The sequence below is a fragment of the Gambusia affinis genome, linkage group LG13 (genome assembly GCF_019740435.1).
Source record: "Gambusia affinis linkage group LG13, SWU_Gaff_1.0, whole genome shotgun sequence".
In the NCBI taxonomy this organism is placed as follows: domain Eukaryota; kingdom Metazoa; phylum Chordata; class Actinopteri; order Cyprinodontiformes; family Poeciliidae; genus Gambusia; species Gambusia affinis.
Window position 1 is genome coordinate 27,496,495 of NC_057880.1, and position 17,980 is coordinate 27,514,474.

The 17,980-nt window shown below is 43.8% G+C and overlaps 2 protein-coding genes across 12 annotated transcripts; both read right to left on the reverse strand.

The window, feature by feature from the left end:
* Positions 1 to 1,019: 1,019 nt before the first annotated feature.
* LOC122842825 (acylphosphatase-2-like) lies at positions 1,020 to 8,260 on the reverse strand. Of its 5 annotated transcripts, none has more exons than XM_044137032.1 (6): positions 8,135 to 8,248; positions 6,737 to 6,935; positions 6,608 to 6,624; positions 6,119 to 6,228; positions 2,400 to 2,544; positions 1,027 to 2,039 (listed from the first exon to the last, which is right to left on the reverse strand). In XM_044137032.1, exons 1-5 carry the CDS (start codon positions 8,162 to 8,164, stop codon positions 2,430 to 2,432), a joined length of 471 nt encoding a protein of 156 aa, XP_043992967.1. In that variant the 5' UTR covers positions 8,165 to 8,248; the 3' UTR covers positions 1,027 to 2,039; positions 2,400 to 2,429. The 5 variants fall into 5 exon arrangements, with proteins under 5 accessions (XP_043992969.1, XP_043992967.1, XP_043992968.1 ...); XM_044137033.1 differs by having other exon boundaries at positions 1,033 to 1,850; XM_044137031.1 differs by having other exon boundaries at positions 1,933 to 2,042.
* Positions 8,261 to 8,536: 276 nt separating this feature from the next.
* Positions 8,537 to 16,454, reverse strand: znf365 (zinc finger protein 365). Of its 7 annotated transcripts, none has more exons than XM_044137002.1 (7): positions 16,013 to 16,454; positions 13,598 to 14,196; positions 13,214 to 13,523; positions 13,009 to 13,144; positions 12,739 to 12,776; positions 12,264 to 12,467; positions 8,537 to 8,725 (listed from the first exon to the last, which is right to left on the reverse strand). In XM_044137002.1, the coding sequence occupies exons 2-7, from the start codon at positions 14,184 to 14,186 to the stop codon at positions 8,611 to 8,613; spliced, it is 1,392 nt and encodes a 463-aa protein (XP_043992937.1). In that variant the 5' UTR covers positions 14,187 to 14,196; positions 16,013 to 16,454; the 3' UTR covers positions 8,537 to 8,610. The 7 variants fall into 7 exon arrangements, with proteins under 7 accessions (XP_043992937.1, XP_043992936.1, XP_043992935.1 ...); XM_044137001.1 differs by having other exon boundaries at positions 12,739 to 12,779; XM_044137000.1 differs by having other exon boundaries at positions 12,973 to 13,144; positions 16,013 to 16,453.
* Positions 16,455 to 17,980: the final 1,526 nt, after the last annotated feature.

Below are 17,980 nucleotides of genomic sequence, written 5' to 3' on the forward strand. Positions count from 1 at the left end.
GAGGCTGCAGAGGGTGGAGATGCCAAACTGAACCGAGCTGGTGCCGACTCAGCGGTTGGGTCAGAGCTCCCATCAGAACCGGAACCAGAACGGTTCCGGTTCTGGTCTTTACTGGCTAAAATATTAAATATGAATATTTCCTGTCTGACTTTAATTGGACCTCATGTTCTGTTCGGTTCGGTTCGTTGATCAGATTTAAAGGTTATTCTCATGTTCTGGACTCTTTCTCTCTCTGTAGAAGTAAAGAATAAATCTTTAATAAATTCAAGAAAAATAAACAAAACACTAAAAATAATTAACATAAGGTCTAATTTAGAAAATAAATGAGCAAAACTGAACTTTTGGAGGTTTTTGGTTTAAAGTTTATTTTATCTGCGAAAAGAAAATAATATTTATTATTGTTTATTATTGTTTATTATTGTTTTTGTCTGATCTTGGCTTTAGTCTTTACTTGTTATGAGAAAAACTGACCCGTTCCAATTAAACAGAACCAGAACCAGAACCAGCAACGGGCTGAACACAAGAGGAGTTCTGCTTGCTGAGTGTGGGGAGTCAAACCGGGTCGCCCTTCAGAACCATCAGAACCTTCAGTCTGCAGATGGAGAGCTGAGCTGGTCCTGGTTCTACGGGTCAGATCATCTGGACCAGAACCAGCCTGTCGGGTCGAACCTGCCGCCCTGTGTGGGCCGGAGAGAGACCAGTCTTTTCTTCTTCTGTTTCTCTAACAAACTGACTGAGCAGCGTTTCCATGGCGACCACTATGGGATGCCAAACACGGTTGCCGGGAGAGGAAGAGGAGGAGGAGGAAGATTCTCCAGAGGGATGAAGAGCCGACTGCACCTTCAGCAGCGTGTGGGGGAGGGGGATCTGGATCCAACAGGTTCAGGTCTGAACATTTAAACCAGCCTGTTGCAGAACCTCCCAACCAGCAGGGGGCGCCTGTTTGGGTCACAACTGAGTGGAAAAACTGGAAATCTTCCCAGTCAGCTCAGTTTTATGATTTTATCCAAAAGTCTTAAAAACATAAATCAGTAAATAATTGAAGGATCCAACATGGCCGCCCTTCAGAAGGGCTTTCCTGGGGCAGCAGCCCAGGGCACCATGTTTGGAGGGGACAGAAATGTTTTCTTTGTTTATGAATAAAAATACTTTTTTTTTTCTTAATGCTTTATTTAAAGCTCATATGTTGAATTGTATGGATATAAACTAATTTTACAATTAATTTAAAACAATACAGGTACAGTTGGTTTCTTTGGCAACAACATGGAGTTCTTTGCTACCCATCATGCATCAGGTCTGCCTGTGATTTAAACGAGTAAATGAATGTTTCTGTCTTGGTCAGGGCACCAAACTGGCAGCAGCCCGGGGCCCAGATTCTGGTGGATTCGGCCCTGCAGAACGTTCTCATGTGGACAGGAAATGGAATCAAAAATTGATTTATTTGTATTTTTGTGAAAATATTTGATTAGACTCAGTTCCAGCTGCAGAAACTTTTTAAACTAATCTAATAAAAACAGTTTTAGGCTCCAATTATCAGTAAAAATGGGCGAAGATTCATGGAAACAAATTTCAATGTTTTGAGTCCAAAGTTTCAGGTTAAACTGAAACAGCAGCAATAAAAACACGAAGCTTGTGACTCAATAAAACAACAATAAAGGTCAGAAAAACGAATCTTATTGGCTGAACTGGGTTTATTCAAACAGAACTGTAAGCAGGCAGCAGAACCAGAACCAGAACCAGAACCGGGCTCCATTACCTCCCACTCTGCTCCTCATCATAACTAAATGCTGCATGCTGGTTGCCATGGCGACCGCGCTGCCGCCTCCAGCCGCTCCTCTGTAATCCGAGTCCTGCTCAGATTAAATCAGAGTTAATAATTCCTGGTTTCAGCTCCGACCCGAATGGATCCTCCAGCCGGGATCGAACCGGATCACATGGCAGATCCTCGGTCAGGTGATCTGCTGTCACGCAACAGCGTCTCCGCTGCTGAGCTGGAGCCAAGATGGCGGCTGGAGCCAAGATGGCGGCCGCAGTGGGACCTGCTGGGAGGCTGAGAGTTAAACCCGCTGGATTGTTGTAAAGTTCTGACAGTTTTTACTGACCTGCAGCTGGAAGCAGATATGATTCTACAGTTAGAGCATCAAAACTTCAACATATTTTTACTCAAGTAGAAGTAAAAAGTATTTGGTGAAGCGTCTAACTGATCAAATGATCAATCATTTCATTTGATTAGTATTAATGTTATTGTCGATTGATTTCCTGATGGTTTTAATTTTCTCCTGGTTTGTTTGTTTTTTGGACAGAAACAGAAAAAACTTCAGCCACGGATCAGAACCGTTAAACAACAGAACCGCCCGATCCGATCTCAGCTGGAGTCGGTCCATCTGTCCCAGTAGTACCAGAGGAAGGAGGAGAACCGGTCCACCGGGTCAGAAGCGGGTCTTGAACCCGGAGAACTCCAGCTTGTCGATTTGCTTCTGGTTGGTGAACTGGGCCCTGGTGATCCGACTGGACGGGCTTCCTTCCTTACTGAGCCAGAACTTCCTGCAGGAGGAGACAGTTCGGATCAGAACCAGGACCAGGACCAGGACCAGAACCAGGACCAGAACCAGAGCCAGAGCCAGAGCCAGAGCCAGAGCCAGGACCAGGACCAGGACCAGGACCAGAACCAGAGCCAGAGCCAGAGCCAGAGCCAGGACCTTTATCAGAACCAAACTTGGAGGAAATGTAGATGAAAAGTTTCATCATAAAGTTTAAGGTTCTGTTCATCAAACCCAAACTTCTCTTTTCTTTCTCACAATAAAATAAAAACTTTTTCTATACAAAAATGTAGAAATAAATGAGCAGAACAGAAACACGTTTCTGTTTTTTCATATTATTGTAGATCTGGAAAAACAGATCTAGATTTCTGTTTATTGTTGAATTTCACAATAAAGGATTTTATTGTAAATAGTTTCACATTCATTCTTTAAAGAAGAAGGTCGCAATAAAGAGGTCAAAGGTCGCAATAAAGAGCTTAACTTAAACTAAGAACTTTACAGACCGGATCCAAACAGGAGATAAATAAAAACTGAAGTCGGTTCTGATCCTGAACAGACGGGTAATAAAGATCCAACAGAACCAGAACCAAACAGTTTTTATTTTACTGTAAGGAGATAAATTTACACATTTTGTCTTTTTTTTCTCTGATTTTAATGACAACAGATTAAAATAATACTAATTACTGAAGTTCAGATTTACTGACATAATCCAGATTATTCAAACCGAACGCTGCAGGGAATTATGGGTAAATTTAATCTGTTTTCTGAGGTCGTCTTTCATCTCCAACTGTTTCTAGAAAACACGACAAATATAAGGAGAAAAGAAGCGTTGAAATATGAACTAATGAATCAACGGCAGATTAACGTAATGAGCCGCTGCAGATTAAGACGAAGACAGCAGGAATGTTTGGGTCTAGTCAAAGGGTGGTGTGGCTGCAGAGAGGCAGGATGGGAAATTAAACCCTGAGAACGGGAGGCTTGCTGCAGATTAGAGCAGATCTGGGTCAGCAGATGCAGAAACCCGTCCAACTATCCGACCCACAGCTCAGAAATTAATCTGCTGGATTATAATCTGCTGCCAGCCGATCCGTCAAACGCACAGAAAACGTCTCTGGACAGAAGAAAAGCTGTAAATCTGAGGCTGATCAGGAGAAAAACAACTAGAGAATCTAACAAAAATGTAAAGTTGTTTTGTTTATACAGAAAAATAAAACGACAGGAAGCAGAAAGACGTGAGAAACGTTTCAGTTGATCTGATTGTTTTGCTTCCAGTTTCTGTTGGAGGAAATTTGATGCTCAGTTTTTGGGTTTTGAACAACAGAGGTGATAAAACTGAATGTTTCCATGGAAAGACAGTTAAGCCGCCATGTTGGTAGGAAACGTGGCGATGACTGATGTCAGGTCATTGATTTGGTTTGTTTCTGACTTTGAGCTTTTACTTTGAAAGCCCAGTTTCCTGATCCGGTTGGTTGTTAATCCAGCTGCAGTTTTTATTCTGCCTGATTTTCTCCACTTCAGATCAGATTCAGATTTTTATTTCTGGATGTTTCATTAGAAATAATTTTTCTTCAGTATTGCTGCTGTTTCCATCCGTCAGTCTTGTAGTTTATTTTCCATCCATCCTCCTGTTTCCCTCAGCATGACTCTGCCACCACCTGCTCTAGTTTTTTCTGAGGTAAAAGTTTAAACCTTCCAGCAGCGTCTCGTATCCTGATGCGTTTCCTGTTCCCAGGCCTGACAGGAAGTGAGGTCGTGGTGAAAGTGGAACGAACAGGAAGGAGAAGTTTGTTGCTTCCTGTCGGTTTAACTATGAACTAAAGAGGTTACCATGGAAACGACAGAATCTGCTTTCATTTGGCTTTCATGTTAAAGTTTAGAGATAATTGAACCGTTTTCAGAACGGAGGTCAGATGAGAAATTTACAGCTCCTGTTTATGAGGAACAGAAACATTTTAATAGTTTTATTCAGTTTATCTGTATATAGTTATAAATATAGTTATAAATATAGTTATAAATATAGTTATAAATATAGTTACAGATATAGTTATAAATATAGTTATAGATATAGTTATAGATATAGTTATAAATATAGTTATAAATATAGTTACAGATATAGTTATAAATATAGTTATAAATATAGTTACAGATATAGTTATAAATATAGTTATAAATATAGTTACAGATATAGTTATAAATATAGTTATAAATATAGTTACAGATATAGTTACAGATATAGTTATAAATATAGTTATAAATATAGTTATAGAAATAGTTTTCATCTAGAAACAGGAATTGGTGATTCGTCAGAAAATGTCAAACAAAATAATCTGCCAGAGGAACTATTAAAATCAATATTAAGGAATTATTTACTTAAAACAAAATCCTGTTTCTGGTAGAAAACTTACCTGTGAGTTAATTTTGTCTCATTTAAAGATTTAAAGTGTAATAAGTTATTTGCATCAGAAAGTCAACCAAAAATACTCAGTAAGATTTAGTTTTTTTGCAGTGTAATAACATAAATGCTTCAAAACGTTAAAACCTGCTCATATAATCATCAGTTATAAAACAGAGAACATCATAAAGTCACATTTTAAACCTGAACGAACTGAAGCTGATTTAAAGGGACAGAGACCCGCTGTGTGAAGGCCAACAGCTCCACCTAGTGGCTGGGAACGGTCCCACATCTCTATGGTTCCTCATCTGAACGCTGCAGGGCAGAAAATGATGTGATGAAGGAGCAGGAGGAGGAAATGAAACCGTTGGATTCCAGGGTTTTGAACCTGAGGCTCATCTAAACGCTGCAGGACGGAGACTGGAGGCCTGGACGTGTTGTTACATTTACTAAATTATTATTTTCTTGTAAATGTACTTTCAGGAGTATTTTTACTACTCTGTATGTTTTAAAGTATTTCTTAAAGTTTCTGGATTTTCTGAATGAAAAACGAACCAGAAATCCACCAAACAGAAAAACAGCTGCAGTTTCTGTTAAAGTTTCAGGAATTTTATAAAAGAATCTGATTTGGATTTTATTGTTTTTTTTTTACTTAAATAGATTATTGTCATTTTGTCATTAAAATACCAAAATTCCCATTTAATTTAATATTCGGGTCCATCTGATGATGTAAATTTAAATATGAAATGATTGATCATTTGATCAGAACTTTGGACTTTTTACCAAATATTTTTTACTTTTACTTGAGTAAAAATTGAAGTTTGATACTTTGACTAGACTACTCTGGGTACTCTGGGTCAGTGTGTATCTCAGTGTGTGTCTCAGTGTGTGTCTCAGTGTGTGTCTCAGTGTGTATCTCAGTGTGTATCTCAGTGTGTATTCCAGTGTGTGTGTCTCAGTGTGTGTCTCAGTGTGTGTGTCTCAGTGTGTGTCTCAGTGTGTATCTCAGTGTGTATTCAGTGTGTCTCAGTGTGTGTGTCTCAGTGTGTGTCTCAGTGTGTGTGTCTCAGTGTGTGTGTCTCAGTGTGTGTGTCTCAGTGTGTGTCTCAGTGTGTATCTCAGTGTGTCTCAGTGTGTGTGTCTCAGTGTGTGTCTCAGTGTGTGTATCTCAGTGTGTGTGTCTCACATCTCCTCCACCATGGCGGCCGGTCCCTGGACCCGTCCCACCACCGTCCCAGAGGTCGTGTTCTTCACCCAGCCCACCAGGCCCAGATTCAGAGCCTCCTTCTCTGTGAACTGCAGGACAGGAAACATTTCAGTCACATTGAAGTGAAAACATGAGGAGCTGCTGGTTAAAGTCCAGAGTCAGAGAGAAACAGTTTTATGTATTTACTGTTTTATTGATAAGTGATATTTATTCTGCTTCGTCGAGTTTCTCTGATCTAGATCTGAGTTTTAATCAGGTGAAAAACAAAATGAAGTTTTGTCTCCAAACTCATTGATGTTGGTAAAAAATAGAAAAAAATCTTCATTATTGATGAAAACATAGAAAATTTGAAGTCAGAACTCAGACGGTGATACTTTGGTTCCTTCCTATCAATACATAAGTAATAATTGTGATATTGATCGGCTGCCTGGATCAGAACAATAAAATGTTTTTCAGCTTCAGACTCACCATTCTGAAACAGACACCTGGAAGAGAGAAACAGAGTCCGTTCAGAACCAGAACCAGAACCAGGATATAAATAAAGCCCGACCGACTGCTGGTCTAATTTCAGCAGCAGAGGAAGAGGAGCAAACCGACCCTGAACCTGGCCGAAGATCTCAAAGTCCACCGACTCCAGACCGCTTCCCGCAGACATCCTGGACACGAGACGACCCGGGACCAGCAGCACCGGCTCTCTGCAGCCAGCTGGTACCGACCCGGTCCGGTTCTCCTCTTCCTCGGCTCTTAAAGGAACAGCTCTCCGCTCAGAGCCGCTGCTGGTCTCTGTGGTTCCGACCTGGAAGGATTTCAGACTCTCAAGTTCACTGGAGACTCGATCAGATGTTGGTGTCTGCAGTCAGATTATTTTACATCATATTTATAATAATAAATAATAATTCCTAATGAAACTTTCTGAACCACTGAAATGCTTGTTGCAGTTCATTTCAGGAAACTGACCTGTTGTTTTCATCAGCCTGGTTTTCTCTGACTGAACAGATTAAAACTGTTTACAGCCTGTGAAGCTGCTGCTGAATTTCTCTGGGTTATAAAATTAATTTATAAGCCAGTAGATTTATGTCTGTTTAAATAAAGAGATAAATTCAGCTGTTTCTCTGCAGCAGTCAGCCGATACAGTGGATCAGTGCTTCACTTCCTAAAAGTAACATAAATAAATAAATGGTGAGACAAACTTCATCAGAACTGAATCAGATCATTTGGGACTCAGATTTATTACAAGCCACACCGGAAACATGAGGGCAGGTCCTCTAGCGCCGCCTAGCGTCTGTCTGCTCATTCCTTCAGATTCTTCACTGGCAGCTAAACTACAAATCAACTTCTGGCTGATAAACTCTCTATTTACTTCTTAAAGCTGCAGTATCCAACTTTTATTTTAAAAAAACAAAGTTTTTCTAAATATTTGTTAAAATCGCCACCATGTTGTGACAGTTTGCTATAATTTATGCAATAAATCATTTAATCACGATGAATTAAAAGAAATCATTTGTATGTTTTATCATTTTTTCTCTCTTTAAATTCAGTTTGGTGTTTTAACTAAACTCTTTTTTTAAAGATAATTTTGCTAACAGAAACTTCATCATTCATTTTATTTGCTGTTTCTATTGTTTTGTTTGTTTGGATATTTAAAATGTCTTCCAGTTCCGGTGTTAAATGTTCAGTAAAGTTTGAAGCTTATGGATATTTGAGGACGTGTTCTTGCATTATTTCATTACCTTTATATTACTTGAAAATGGACTCAAAACAACATTATTATTATTATTATTATTTATCGGAATAACTTCTGGAATTAACCATTAAAAAAAGATAAATATTAACGTTTATCCATGGCAGCATTAGAATTATGCTAATCAGAGCAACTTTAGCACAAAGTTCATAACTGATTATTAGCAAAGAACAAATGACAGCAGCTGAAGAACAGAAACGGTGAAACAGCGCAGAAAAAAATGAAAAATAAAACTAAGAGAAGCTGAAACTCACCGAACATCTGGAAAATCCTCCGTTTCTCATTCAAGATGGAGGATTCGGTCTGAACTCTTCTTCCACTGCCGCCGTCAAAATTATCACCATGGCAACGCAAAACCCTCCGGCATCTTGTACGGCAAGCTCCAAAGATCTTTTATTCAGCGATGCTGACAGGCCAAATGCTTATTATTTTTTTCCCCTAACGATTAGTTAGTAGTACTTTCTATAAAAAGAAGCCGAGGTGCAAAAAAAAGACTTTACTAAATAAAATAAGTTAATGGCTGCAATAATTGCAGCCAAGGATCATTAAATGATCCGATATGAAAACAGACTCGCATCGTCACATTATGACTGAACTGCAGAATTAAAGTTTAATTTCTGCTTTAATTTCAATAAAAAGGGATTTAAAGTGTTAGAGGGGAAATGATCAAAGCTCAGTTTCTGTTTCTTCTTTATGACTGAAAATTCATCAAATTGATTAGAAATGAAGTTCAACGTTGTGGCATCAGTGACTCGGTATTCAGAAAACCTCCGGAGGGAAACATGGTGAGGAAGTAACGGCGTCGTGCTGGACGACTCCTCACCTTTAGCCTCATGTTGATAACACTGAGAAGAAATGACAACATATTTAGACCAACATGTTCACCTCAACTCACCAGAACCTTCTAGAACCCGCAGAAACCCGAATGACTCAGAACCGGGCAGTGAGTTTGGTCTCATGTTTGTTCTTTAATCCATCGAACATCATGACAGGACAGAGACTGCAGCTCCTCACAGTGTTTCACAGACTACAGAGTTCTGGAGCGAAGGCACCAAACTAGAGATTACTCCTCCCAGCCGGGTCCAAACGGACCGAACCGGGCCGAGGGAAGAACACACGACACGAACACAACATGGAAACCCAGCGGCCTCTCTGAACAGAACCAGTCAGCGACCCGTTTGGGCTCCTGCCGTCCCAAACGGAGCTGATTGTCGCTACATTCAACTCCTGGTGTGAAAACAACCAGCAAAGTGCAACTTCCTGCTCAGACCGCCAAAATAAAGTTCCTCTGCTAGAAAACACAGCAGGATATACAGCATGCTTTACCACGGAGGCTGGACACGACGGGTTTCTGCCTTCCACCAAACATTCAACAGCTTTCTAGAGAAACTAAAACCTCCATGACAGGACAGGTCAGAGGTCAGGGGTTACCATGGCGACCACTGAACGCCTTCAGGACGAGCATCACGGCGATTTTAGACTGAAGAAAATTTACACCAAAAAATCTGAAATGTATAAATTAGCTTCACATATTTACAAGAAATAAAAACTGGTGCAAAAAAGTTGTAAATGAAGGAGAAAATGTCAAATTTAAACGGATTACAAGGCAGAAACATCTGACTTCAGATTAGGAAATCCTCACCTTCCTAAAACAACAGCCATTAAAAATCATTCATAAATAATCCTTATAAACTAGATTGTTCTAGTTTATAAATATGTATGCTCTTTTTAATCTTTTTTTCTTGCAAATTTATAAATTTACCAAAACAGTAAAAATCCAAGAATTATTTAAATTAATCTGGAAATTTCAGTTTGTTGGTGAAAATTTACTCAACATTATTTCACACTGCAAAAACACTAAATCTGACCAAGTATTTCAGTTTATAGTTTCTAGTGCAAATAAATCCGTAGATTTGAAATAAAACAAAACTAACAAGTGAAAAACGACTGGTGGCCGATTATTTCACCTGGAACCAGACATTTTCCCTCCTAACAAGTTTTGTCTTTTTTCAATGCATTAAGATATGTGGGGGGGGAGGGACTGCACAGTGGTGCAGTGGGGAGTACTGTTGCTTTGAAGGTCCCGGGTTCGATTCCCGGCCCGGGTCTTTCTGCATGGAGTCTCCATGCTGGGTTCTCTCTGGTTCTCCGGGTTCCTCCCAGCCCAGAAACACGTCAGGTTAACTGGGTTCTTTAAATTCTCCCTCAGTGTCTCTGTGTCACCCTGTGATGGACATGTGACCCGTCAGGTGACCTGTCAGGTGACCCGTCATGTGACCCGTCATGTGACCCGTCAACCTCCTGACCCGACTGGAACAGGAGGTGAGAGTTGGGAACTTGGTAGGATTTAGTGATTTAGTGTTTTAGTGTTTTAGTGTTTTTGTCCGTCTTCCAGCTGTATTTTATTTACAGAACATTTAATAAATCAGAACCAGAACCAGAACCTGAATGAAAGAAACATCTGGAACTTCAGGATCGGCTGGTTAAGAACACAAACCTTCTCTTCCGGTTCTGTTGGGTTCTAGATCATTTAAACCCATTCTTCAAGCGGTGGTTACGATCGGACCATCAGAACCAGCTGAACACCGACGCTGTGATGAGGACCGGGTCAGCGGAACCACGGGTCGGTGCTGGTAGAACTCTGGGAGGAACAGACTCATCGGATCAGGGCGGAAACACTGCAGGCGACCTGGTTCTGGTTCTGAGCCCGGTTCAGACCCAGATAACATTCAGAAGGTCCGGCATCCTTCAGGTTCTGCTTTGTTCTGGTACCGTTAGGTTCTGGGCTCCATGAAGGTCTTAGAAACACTTCTGGGTTTAATCCAGAACCGAACTGAACCGGGCTTCGGACCAACAGTTAGTTCATGTGACCCAGACCCGGTACCAGGCGGTGCTTCCTGACCCAAACCAGAGCGGAAGGAGAGAAACCTGCTGCTGCAGCTCCAGAACCTGATCTCTAATCGGGTCGAATAACTCGGTCCATACGGGTCATGGAACATCTCCAGAACCGGGTCATGGAACATCTCCAGAAACTCTGCCCAGCTGGTTCCTGGTCCATTTAACAGACGGGTTCAGGCTTAGAACCTCTAAACCCGACCGGGTCCAACAGAACTCATTTCTCTGCTCTGATAAATTGGACCTGGTTTTCTTTAGGTTCTTCCAGAACCTTCTAAGGATTTCTAAGGTGAATTTCTGGGTTTCCAGAACATGTAATGGTTCTGGAAACCCAGAACCATTACAGGTTCTGTAATGGTTCTGGCATCCAGTGATGGACGCCGCTAGCTAAACGTTAGCTACCCTAACAACAAAGCAATAATCATAATCATTAGTTCTGATAACGATACAACAACATGGTCTTTAGCAGAAGCTAAAGCTAAAGCCAAAGCTAAAGCGCTCTATCCACATGGCATTTTGCTGAAACTGATGCTAAAATGCTAAACCAACATGGTCTTAGTGGAAGCTAACATGCTAATATCAACCATGTGTTGCAAGGAAAACATGTTTGTTTGTTTTTTACGTTTCTTAATTAAGAGAAAAAGAGAAAAGGTATGGAGAGGAAACAGTTCCCACCCCTTCAAAATAATGGCATATAAACATCTGAACATTGAAGAATTGTTAACAGTCGATGACCAAAACTTGAAGACAGATGTTGAATTTTATCCAACTGAAAGTTTATAAACAGCCGAGTAAATTTGAATTTACGTGGAGAATTCAACCTAAGCTACGCTAACGTTTAAACTAAATGAAAAATTAGCTGTGCTATTAGCGCATTAGCACATTAGCGGAGACGAGCCCACCACTGCTGACATCTATTGTTAAACAGAAAATATTTCCTCAGGATGTTGATTCACATCTTTAAGGTCCAGAAGAACCTGGATCAGAACCCGGATCAGAACCCGGATCAGAGGAAAACTGTTGAATCCGGATCCGCTGTCTGGAAAACCAGACAGAAAAAGCAACAGAGCCCAGAGAAATCCACCAGGAAGTTCTGCTGCCTGCATGCAGAACTCCTGGAGGTTCTGCAGAACCGGGTCAGAATGAGAAGGTTCGACCCGAGGAAGGGGAGAGTTTCAGATTGATAAATACTCTGGTTCTGTTTTGTGCTGATGTATGAAGAACCAGAACCGCCCTGCAGAGGTTTGATCCAGAACAGAACACAGCTGGTACATTTAGCCTGGTCCGGTTGGTACTTCTGTTGGTTCTGATTACGATCAGAACCGGGTTGTTTTCTGGTCCACTTCACCTCAGCAGACAAACATCCAGAACTAAAATGTACCAGCAGAACTCGATTCAGCGCCTACAGGAACCGAGGGAAGCTGGTTCTGCTGAGGTTCTGTTCAGGCCCGTCTGTCTGGGCCGTCTCTACAGTTCTAGGCCTCGTACCCGGTGGACCGGCGCCGCTGCTGGTTCCAGATGTCATCTCTGTGCTCCGGTCGGCAGAACAGCCTGGAGGACTGGGCCAGGCGCTCCTGGCGCTCGCGGTCCCGGTCCGGACCCGCTTCGGAGCCCGGGGGCCCGCCGCCGAACCGGCAGGACAACTGAGTCCTGTTGTCATGGAGACCAGAGAACAGCTGATCCCCGGCGGACCTGGAAACATCAGAGATGGTTACCGGGTCAGAAGACGATCCAGAACCTCCCACCGACCAGGAACCAGCAGAACCAACTGACCCAACCATGAGGCACGGCGGTGGCTCCATCATGGTCTGGTTCAGAGGACGCCATGTTTAGTTTATGTTTCTCCAGATTAAAACGGATCTGATCCGTCCTTCAGGTTCTGCTGATCCGTGGTTCTTCATTCGATTGTTTTGGACTGAAATCTGAACGTCAGAAACGTTTTGACGTTTTGAGGAAAGCTGACCTGCTTTTAGAGATTCTGTGTCGGCCGTCATCAGTCTGCTGCTGAGGACGAGAGAGGAAGATCAAAACTAAGAAAAACATTTATTAAGAAAGAAAAACTGTAAATAAAGATAAGGATGACACAGAAAAGAGAAAAATCAGCAAAACTCAAGCAGGAAAAAAGGACAAAACCAAAACTGATCTGAAAGCCACCAGAATAAGCGAGTCGCCTCTCCACCAGGGGGAGCTGTTCTACCTTGTGGCGCTCGCCCTGCGCCGGCCCGCCGTTCACCTGGTAATACTCCACCAGCCTCTCCGCCAGGGCGATCCGGCCCAGCAGGTTCTCGATGAAGCGCTGGATCCGGACTTTCCCGCTGGTCTCCTGGCGGGCCGCGGCCTCCAGGAACCTCTGGATGGTGAGAACCTCCCTGGAAGAAACCAGCAGCGGATCAACCCAGCCGCCGGTCGCTCTGACCTCGGACCCGGCCGGTCCCTACCTCTCCCGGCGCTCCAGCTCGCTGTCGGAGGCGTTGAGCTGCTCCCTCAGAGCGGCGATCACCATGACGGCCACGTCCACCTGCCGGCTGAGCGAGCGCTCCCGCTCCGCCACCTGCTGCCGCTCCTGGGCCAGGTGCTGCGAGTGAGCGCGCTCACACAGCAGCTCGGTGTCGGTCCGGGCCAGCTCCGTGCTGACCTTGGCCAGGCGCCGCTGCATGGTGCCGTCGGCGGCCCGCAGGATCCCGGCCAGCCGCCGCCGAACCGCCGCCGAGGCCGCCGCCGTTTCCCGGCCGCAGTAGGAGCTCTGCGCTGGTGGAGACGGTGAAGAAGAGACGTTAACTTCCTGCTGGCGGACGAGGAGACGCGCTGGAGGAGACACTCACCAACCAGGTCCAGGTCCAGGTCCGGGTCCGGGTCCGGGGACGCCGGAGAGAACGGGAGGTGATGGAGGCGTCCTGAGTCTGACTGTTTGACTTCTGACTCCTGTCTGGTCTCTTCTGCTTCCTCTCCATCCTCCTCTTCCTCTCCTGTATCTTCATCATCCACCTCTTCCTCCTGCGTCCCCACGCCGACGCTCTGGGTGCGCCTCCTCACCGCGCCGTAGGAGTGCAGGTAGCCGCTGTCTCTGCTGTCGCTGAGGGAGCGGACGTGAGGCGGCCGCGCGGCGCCGTGCTGCCCCCTGCGGGCCGGGAGGCTGGCGTCCTGCCAGGCGATGGCGGCCGCCAGCGGGTCGGGGTGCGACCCCGTGATGCTGAAGTCTCCAGAAACCACGTCCGGAGAGCGGTAGGAGTGGCGGTACTCCAGGTGGGCCCGCAGCGAGGCCAGGCTGCGGAACCGCTGCTGCTCGCCGCATCGGGGGCATCGGAACGGGAGCTCACAGGAAGTGACGGAGTCCGGGAGGGCGCCGCAGGCCTGACCGTTCCTCTCCAACAGGAAGGAGCCAGAACCTCTGGAGCACAACTTCTGCTGCATCTCTCCACTCCTGAAGAACAGGAAGAGAACCTGTTGGTACCGTCACATTTCATACCGAACGGTGCAACGTTCACGTTTTCTGTTCATCTCCAATAATGACGGAAACTGGGACAATCAACAGGTGCAACCCGACTTTCATCCTCTACCTGCTGCACTAAAGAAGCCTGGATAAAAGTCTCCAGTAGCGGGAAACCTGCTGGTTTCAGCGAGTCAAATTTAAGACTTTTTAATGAAACTTAAGACCAAATAAACAGTAAATATTAGGGATGATGGAGGATCCTTTTATGGGTTGGGAACAGAAGTGAGTCGGTGGAAAAAATGAACGTCATCCATCAAACTTTGGATGAATTTGCACTTAAGGTAAAAGCAAATTAAGCTAGCTGGCTAGCAAAGGTCCATTAGCAGCTATTTACTGAGTTACAGAACTGGATTAAAATGTCTGAGCGACTCAAACTGCCTGACAGAAAAGTCCTCAAATAAAATCTCCATACCAGATTAAAACAGTCCTGACAATTAAAGTTAAGACCTGATTCACGTATTTAAGGCCAACTTACATATTTAAATACATTTAAGACATTTTAAGGCCTTTTCAGGCTTTTTAAGGATGACCTGGCTGAATCTGTTCTGGTTAGAATTAGAGGAGCCGATTACTGACCGTTTCTGTTTTATTGAATTTTCAATTCATCTGCAAAATCAGAATCAGGAAAACTCAGTAAGTTGGAAACGTGGAGTGATTTCCAGACCTTTCCTTTTTTTAAGGTTTAATTGGCTCTAGTGGCCTTTATTTGATAGTTAATTGACAGGAAATTGGGTAATGAGAGAAGGAGGAAGACGTGCAGCAAAGGTTGCCAGGCCGGGAATCGAACCTGCGACGGCCCCGTCGAAGACCAAGGCCTCCTTATGTGGGTTGTGCTTAACCCCTTCACCACCACAGCACATCCCTCCAGACCTTTCTTAACCCAGATTAAGATTAGTGTATTTTACTCGTGTATTTCGCTGATTGCACAAAATTAATAAAATCTACTGATTTATCGCTGCATCGTTTGTTCCCAGCAGTAAACTAACAGCAGGACTCGTTCTGGTTCTAACTAAAGAAACACTGTTCAAACAGGAAGCGACTCAGAGCCTCAGGTTTCCTCCAATCAGACGTCTGAGTCAACATGACGCCACTGGAGGTCAGGATTAGTTTAATCCCTGACTGACTCAGTTCAGTGAATGAGGAATCTGTTCGTTAACGGATCAGGAATCAAAAGTCTAGACGTTCAGATGAAGAAATCTGATCAGATTCAGGAATCTGTTCAGAGAATCAGATCAATCTGTGCCAAGAATCTGGATATTCATGGCAGAACGTTTTGATTCCCGGAGTTAGAAAAGACATGAGGGCGGAGTGATGCTGTGGGCCGAGACCTTAATGAGTTCTGGTGAACAAACGGATCAAAACTTTGAACTAGTTCTTTCAGCAAAGAATGTCTGTTCACACTGAGTTTCTGTTCAGAACCTGAACCTGAACCAGAACCAGAACCTGAACCAGAACCAGAACCCAGCATGATCTTCAAACGGAGCCCAGGCCCACAGCATGATGAGCCACCACCAGCAGACAAAGCTGAATGTTTGAACCAGATCAACAGTTAGAAACATGATGGATAGAAATGAAAGAGATGAAAAGCATCTCTCCATATTTATCAGTTATTTTAATGATTCTCCTGATTAGCATCAAGTTAAATCAGTTATTGATGCACAGAAATTAAATGATCAGAACGGCGCTAATTATGAAAGAGAAATGAGTCTGAGTGGGTCTGATTGATCCGAACTGCAGCTTCACTCACAGAACATCAGCCGAACCGGGCCAGCATGGTTCCGTTTAATCTGGGTTTAATTCTCCGGCTCCAACAGGTCAGTCCGTCCTCTCAGTCTGTTCTGCCCCGGCTGGCGGCAGCTAGCTGTGACCCAGTAACGCCGGCCCGGACCGGAACCAGAACCAGAACCAGCTCGTCCAGCGGCTCCTTCTCTCCGACCGGAACGGGTTTAGGCGGAGCGGCTGGCGGAGCGTCTCCGGCTGAAGGAGTCATGTCGCAGACAGAGACGGACCTCCATGATGTCATCATCAACAAGCTGGCGATGCTGCTGCCAACACACTTCCGGCTGGGCTTTTCAGAATAAAACCAAGCTGACTGTCACTGTTTCTGCTTAGAACAGAAAAATCTTTAATAATCTGAACAATATCTCGCCAGATTAAAATCGCAGTGCTACATAAACGCAGAAACAGTTAATTAATGATAAACCAGGAGGCATCCTGACCAGATGCTCCTCAACTGACCCCTCTCAATGTGAAGGAGCAGCAGCTCTACTCTGCTGCTCAGAGTAGAGCTCTCTAAGGGAGAGCCCAGACACCCTACGGAGGAAACCCATTTCGGCCGCTTGTATCCGTGATCTGGTTCTTTCGGTCACGACCCAAAGCTCATGACCATAGATGAGGGTGGGAACGTGGATCAACCTCAGTAGAGAACAGTGTGTGTGTTAGAGACATTTAATCTCCATGTTTGCTGCTGACAGACTGATGGTCTGACCCTCCTCCTCCTTTCAGGGTGGAACCTGATGGAGTCCGATTCATGACAACAAAGCATTCAACCATCTTCAAACATAATCAGAGATCAATAAATGATCAATAACTGCAGCTGGTCCGTTTGTTCTCTCCATCAGATTCCTGTCAACTCACCATCGACACAAACACAGTGAGCAGAGAGACCAAACTGTCTGAAGACAACAGGAAGGTGACGTGGTTGAAGGAGCTTCAGTCGTTTCCTGATGATCCAGAGAGATTTGATTATTTTCACAATGTTCTGTTTGAACTGGTCTGACTGGTCGCTGTTACTGGGAGGTGGAGAGGAGAGGAGGAGTTGATTAATCAGTGAGTTACATCAGAATCAGGAGGAAAGGAGACAGTAGAGCCTGTTGGTTTGGAGGAAATGATCCTTCCTGGATCTGAGCTGCTCTGATGGAGCTGATTCTCCGTCAGGAACAGAAACAGAAACTCGTCTCTCCTCCTCCGACTCCAACAGCAGGTTGCATGTGGACGGTCCTGCTGGCGTTCTGTCCTTCTACAGTTTCCTCTCACTGATTCACCTCCACATTCACTGAACCTCTGTGCTGGGTTTGGGTTCTGGAGGTCCATTCCTGGTTCTGCTCTGGTTCTGTTCCGAGTTCAGTCTAAACTGTTCAGTCTCTACATGTTTGCTGCAGATATTTGGTGAATATTCTAATGTAAGATTCAAATCAATCATTCATTTTGATTGAATCCTTCATCTCCTCATCTATAACTGTTAAATCTTAAAAATGAGTTTTAACAGTTTTGTTCCAGAATGCATGAAATCTGAAGTCATTTATATTTATTGATCAACTTAAACGTGGAAGTTAAAATAATCTCACATCCTGATGAATATAAACTGGATATGAAAACTTTTTGCTTCATGTATTTGATCAACATTATTCATAAAAATTATAGTCATCAGGCTCTAATCTGGCTCAGATTAGAGCCTGATGACTATAATTCAAACTCAAACTCTAAATCTTCACCTTAGATTATTTTTACTGCAGTTCAACTTCATGAGTTTTAGTAAGAAATAAACTTTAATGTTTTGTATTTGACTCATTTGATGCTCGTTCATTTTGTTTCCATCCATTTCCCTTCGTCCCTAATGGGGTCAGGAGGGTTGCTGGCGGGGTCACGGGGTCACGGGGTCACCCTGGACAGGTCACCAGTCTGTCGCAGGTTCATTTTGTTTCTCTGTTGAAAT

Coding starts and splice junctions, on each gene's coding strand:
- LOC122842825 (XM_044137032.1), bottom strand. CDS start 8,164: ATGAGAAACGGAGGATTTTCCAGATGTTCG. Junction 6,936..8,134: donor GAGGATTTTCCAGATGTTCG/GTGAGTTTCAGC, acceptor AAATCCTTCCAG/GTCGGAACCACAGAGACCAG. Junction 2,545..6,118: donor GCCGCCATGGTGGAGGAGAT/GTGAGACACACA, acceptor CTCCTCCTGCAG/GAAGTTCTGGCTCAGTAAGG.
- znf365 (XM_044136999.1), bottom strand. CDS start 14,186: ATGCAGCAGAAGTTGTGCTCCAGAGGTTCTGGCTCCTTCCTGTTGGAG. Junction 12,468..12,738: donor CACAGAATCTCTAAAAGCAG/GTCAGCTTTCCT, acceptor TGATGTTTCCAG/GTCCGCCGGGGATCAGCTGT. Junction 8,726..12,263: donor CAGCGGCGCCGGTCCACCGG/GTACGAGGCCTA, acceptor ATTTCTTCTCAG/TGTTATCAACATGAGGCTAA.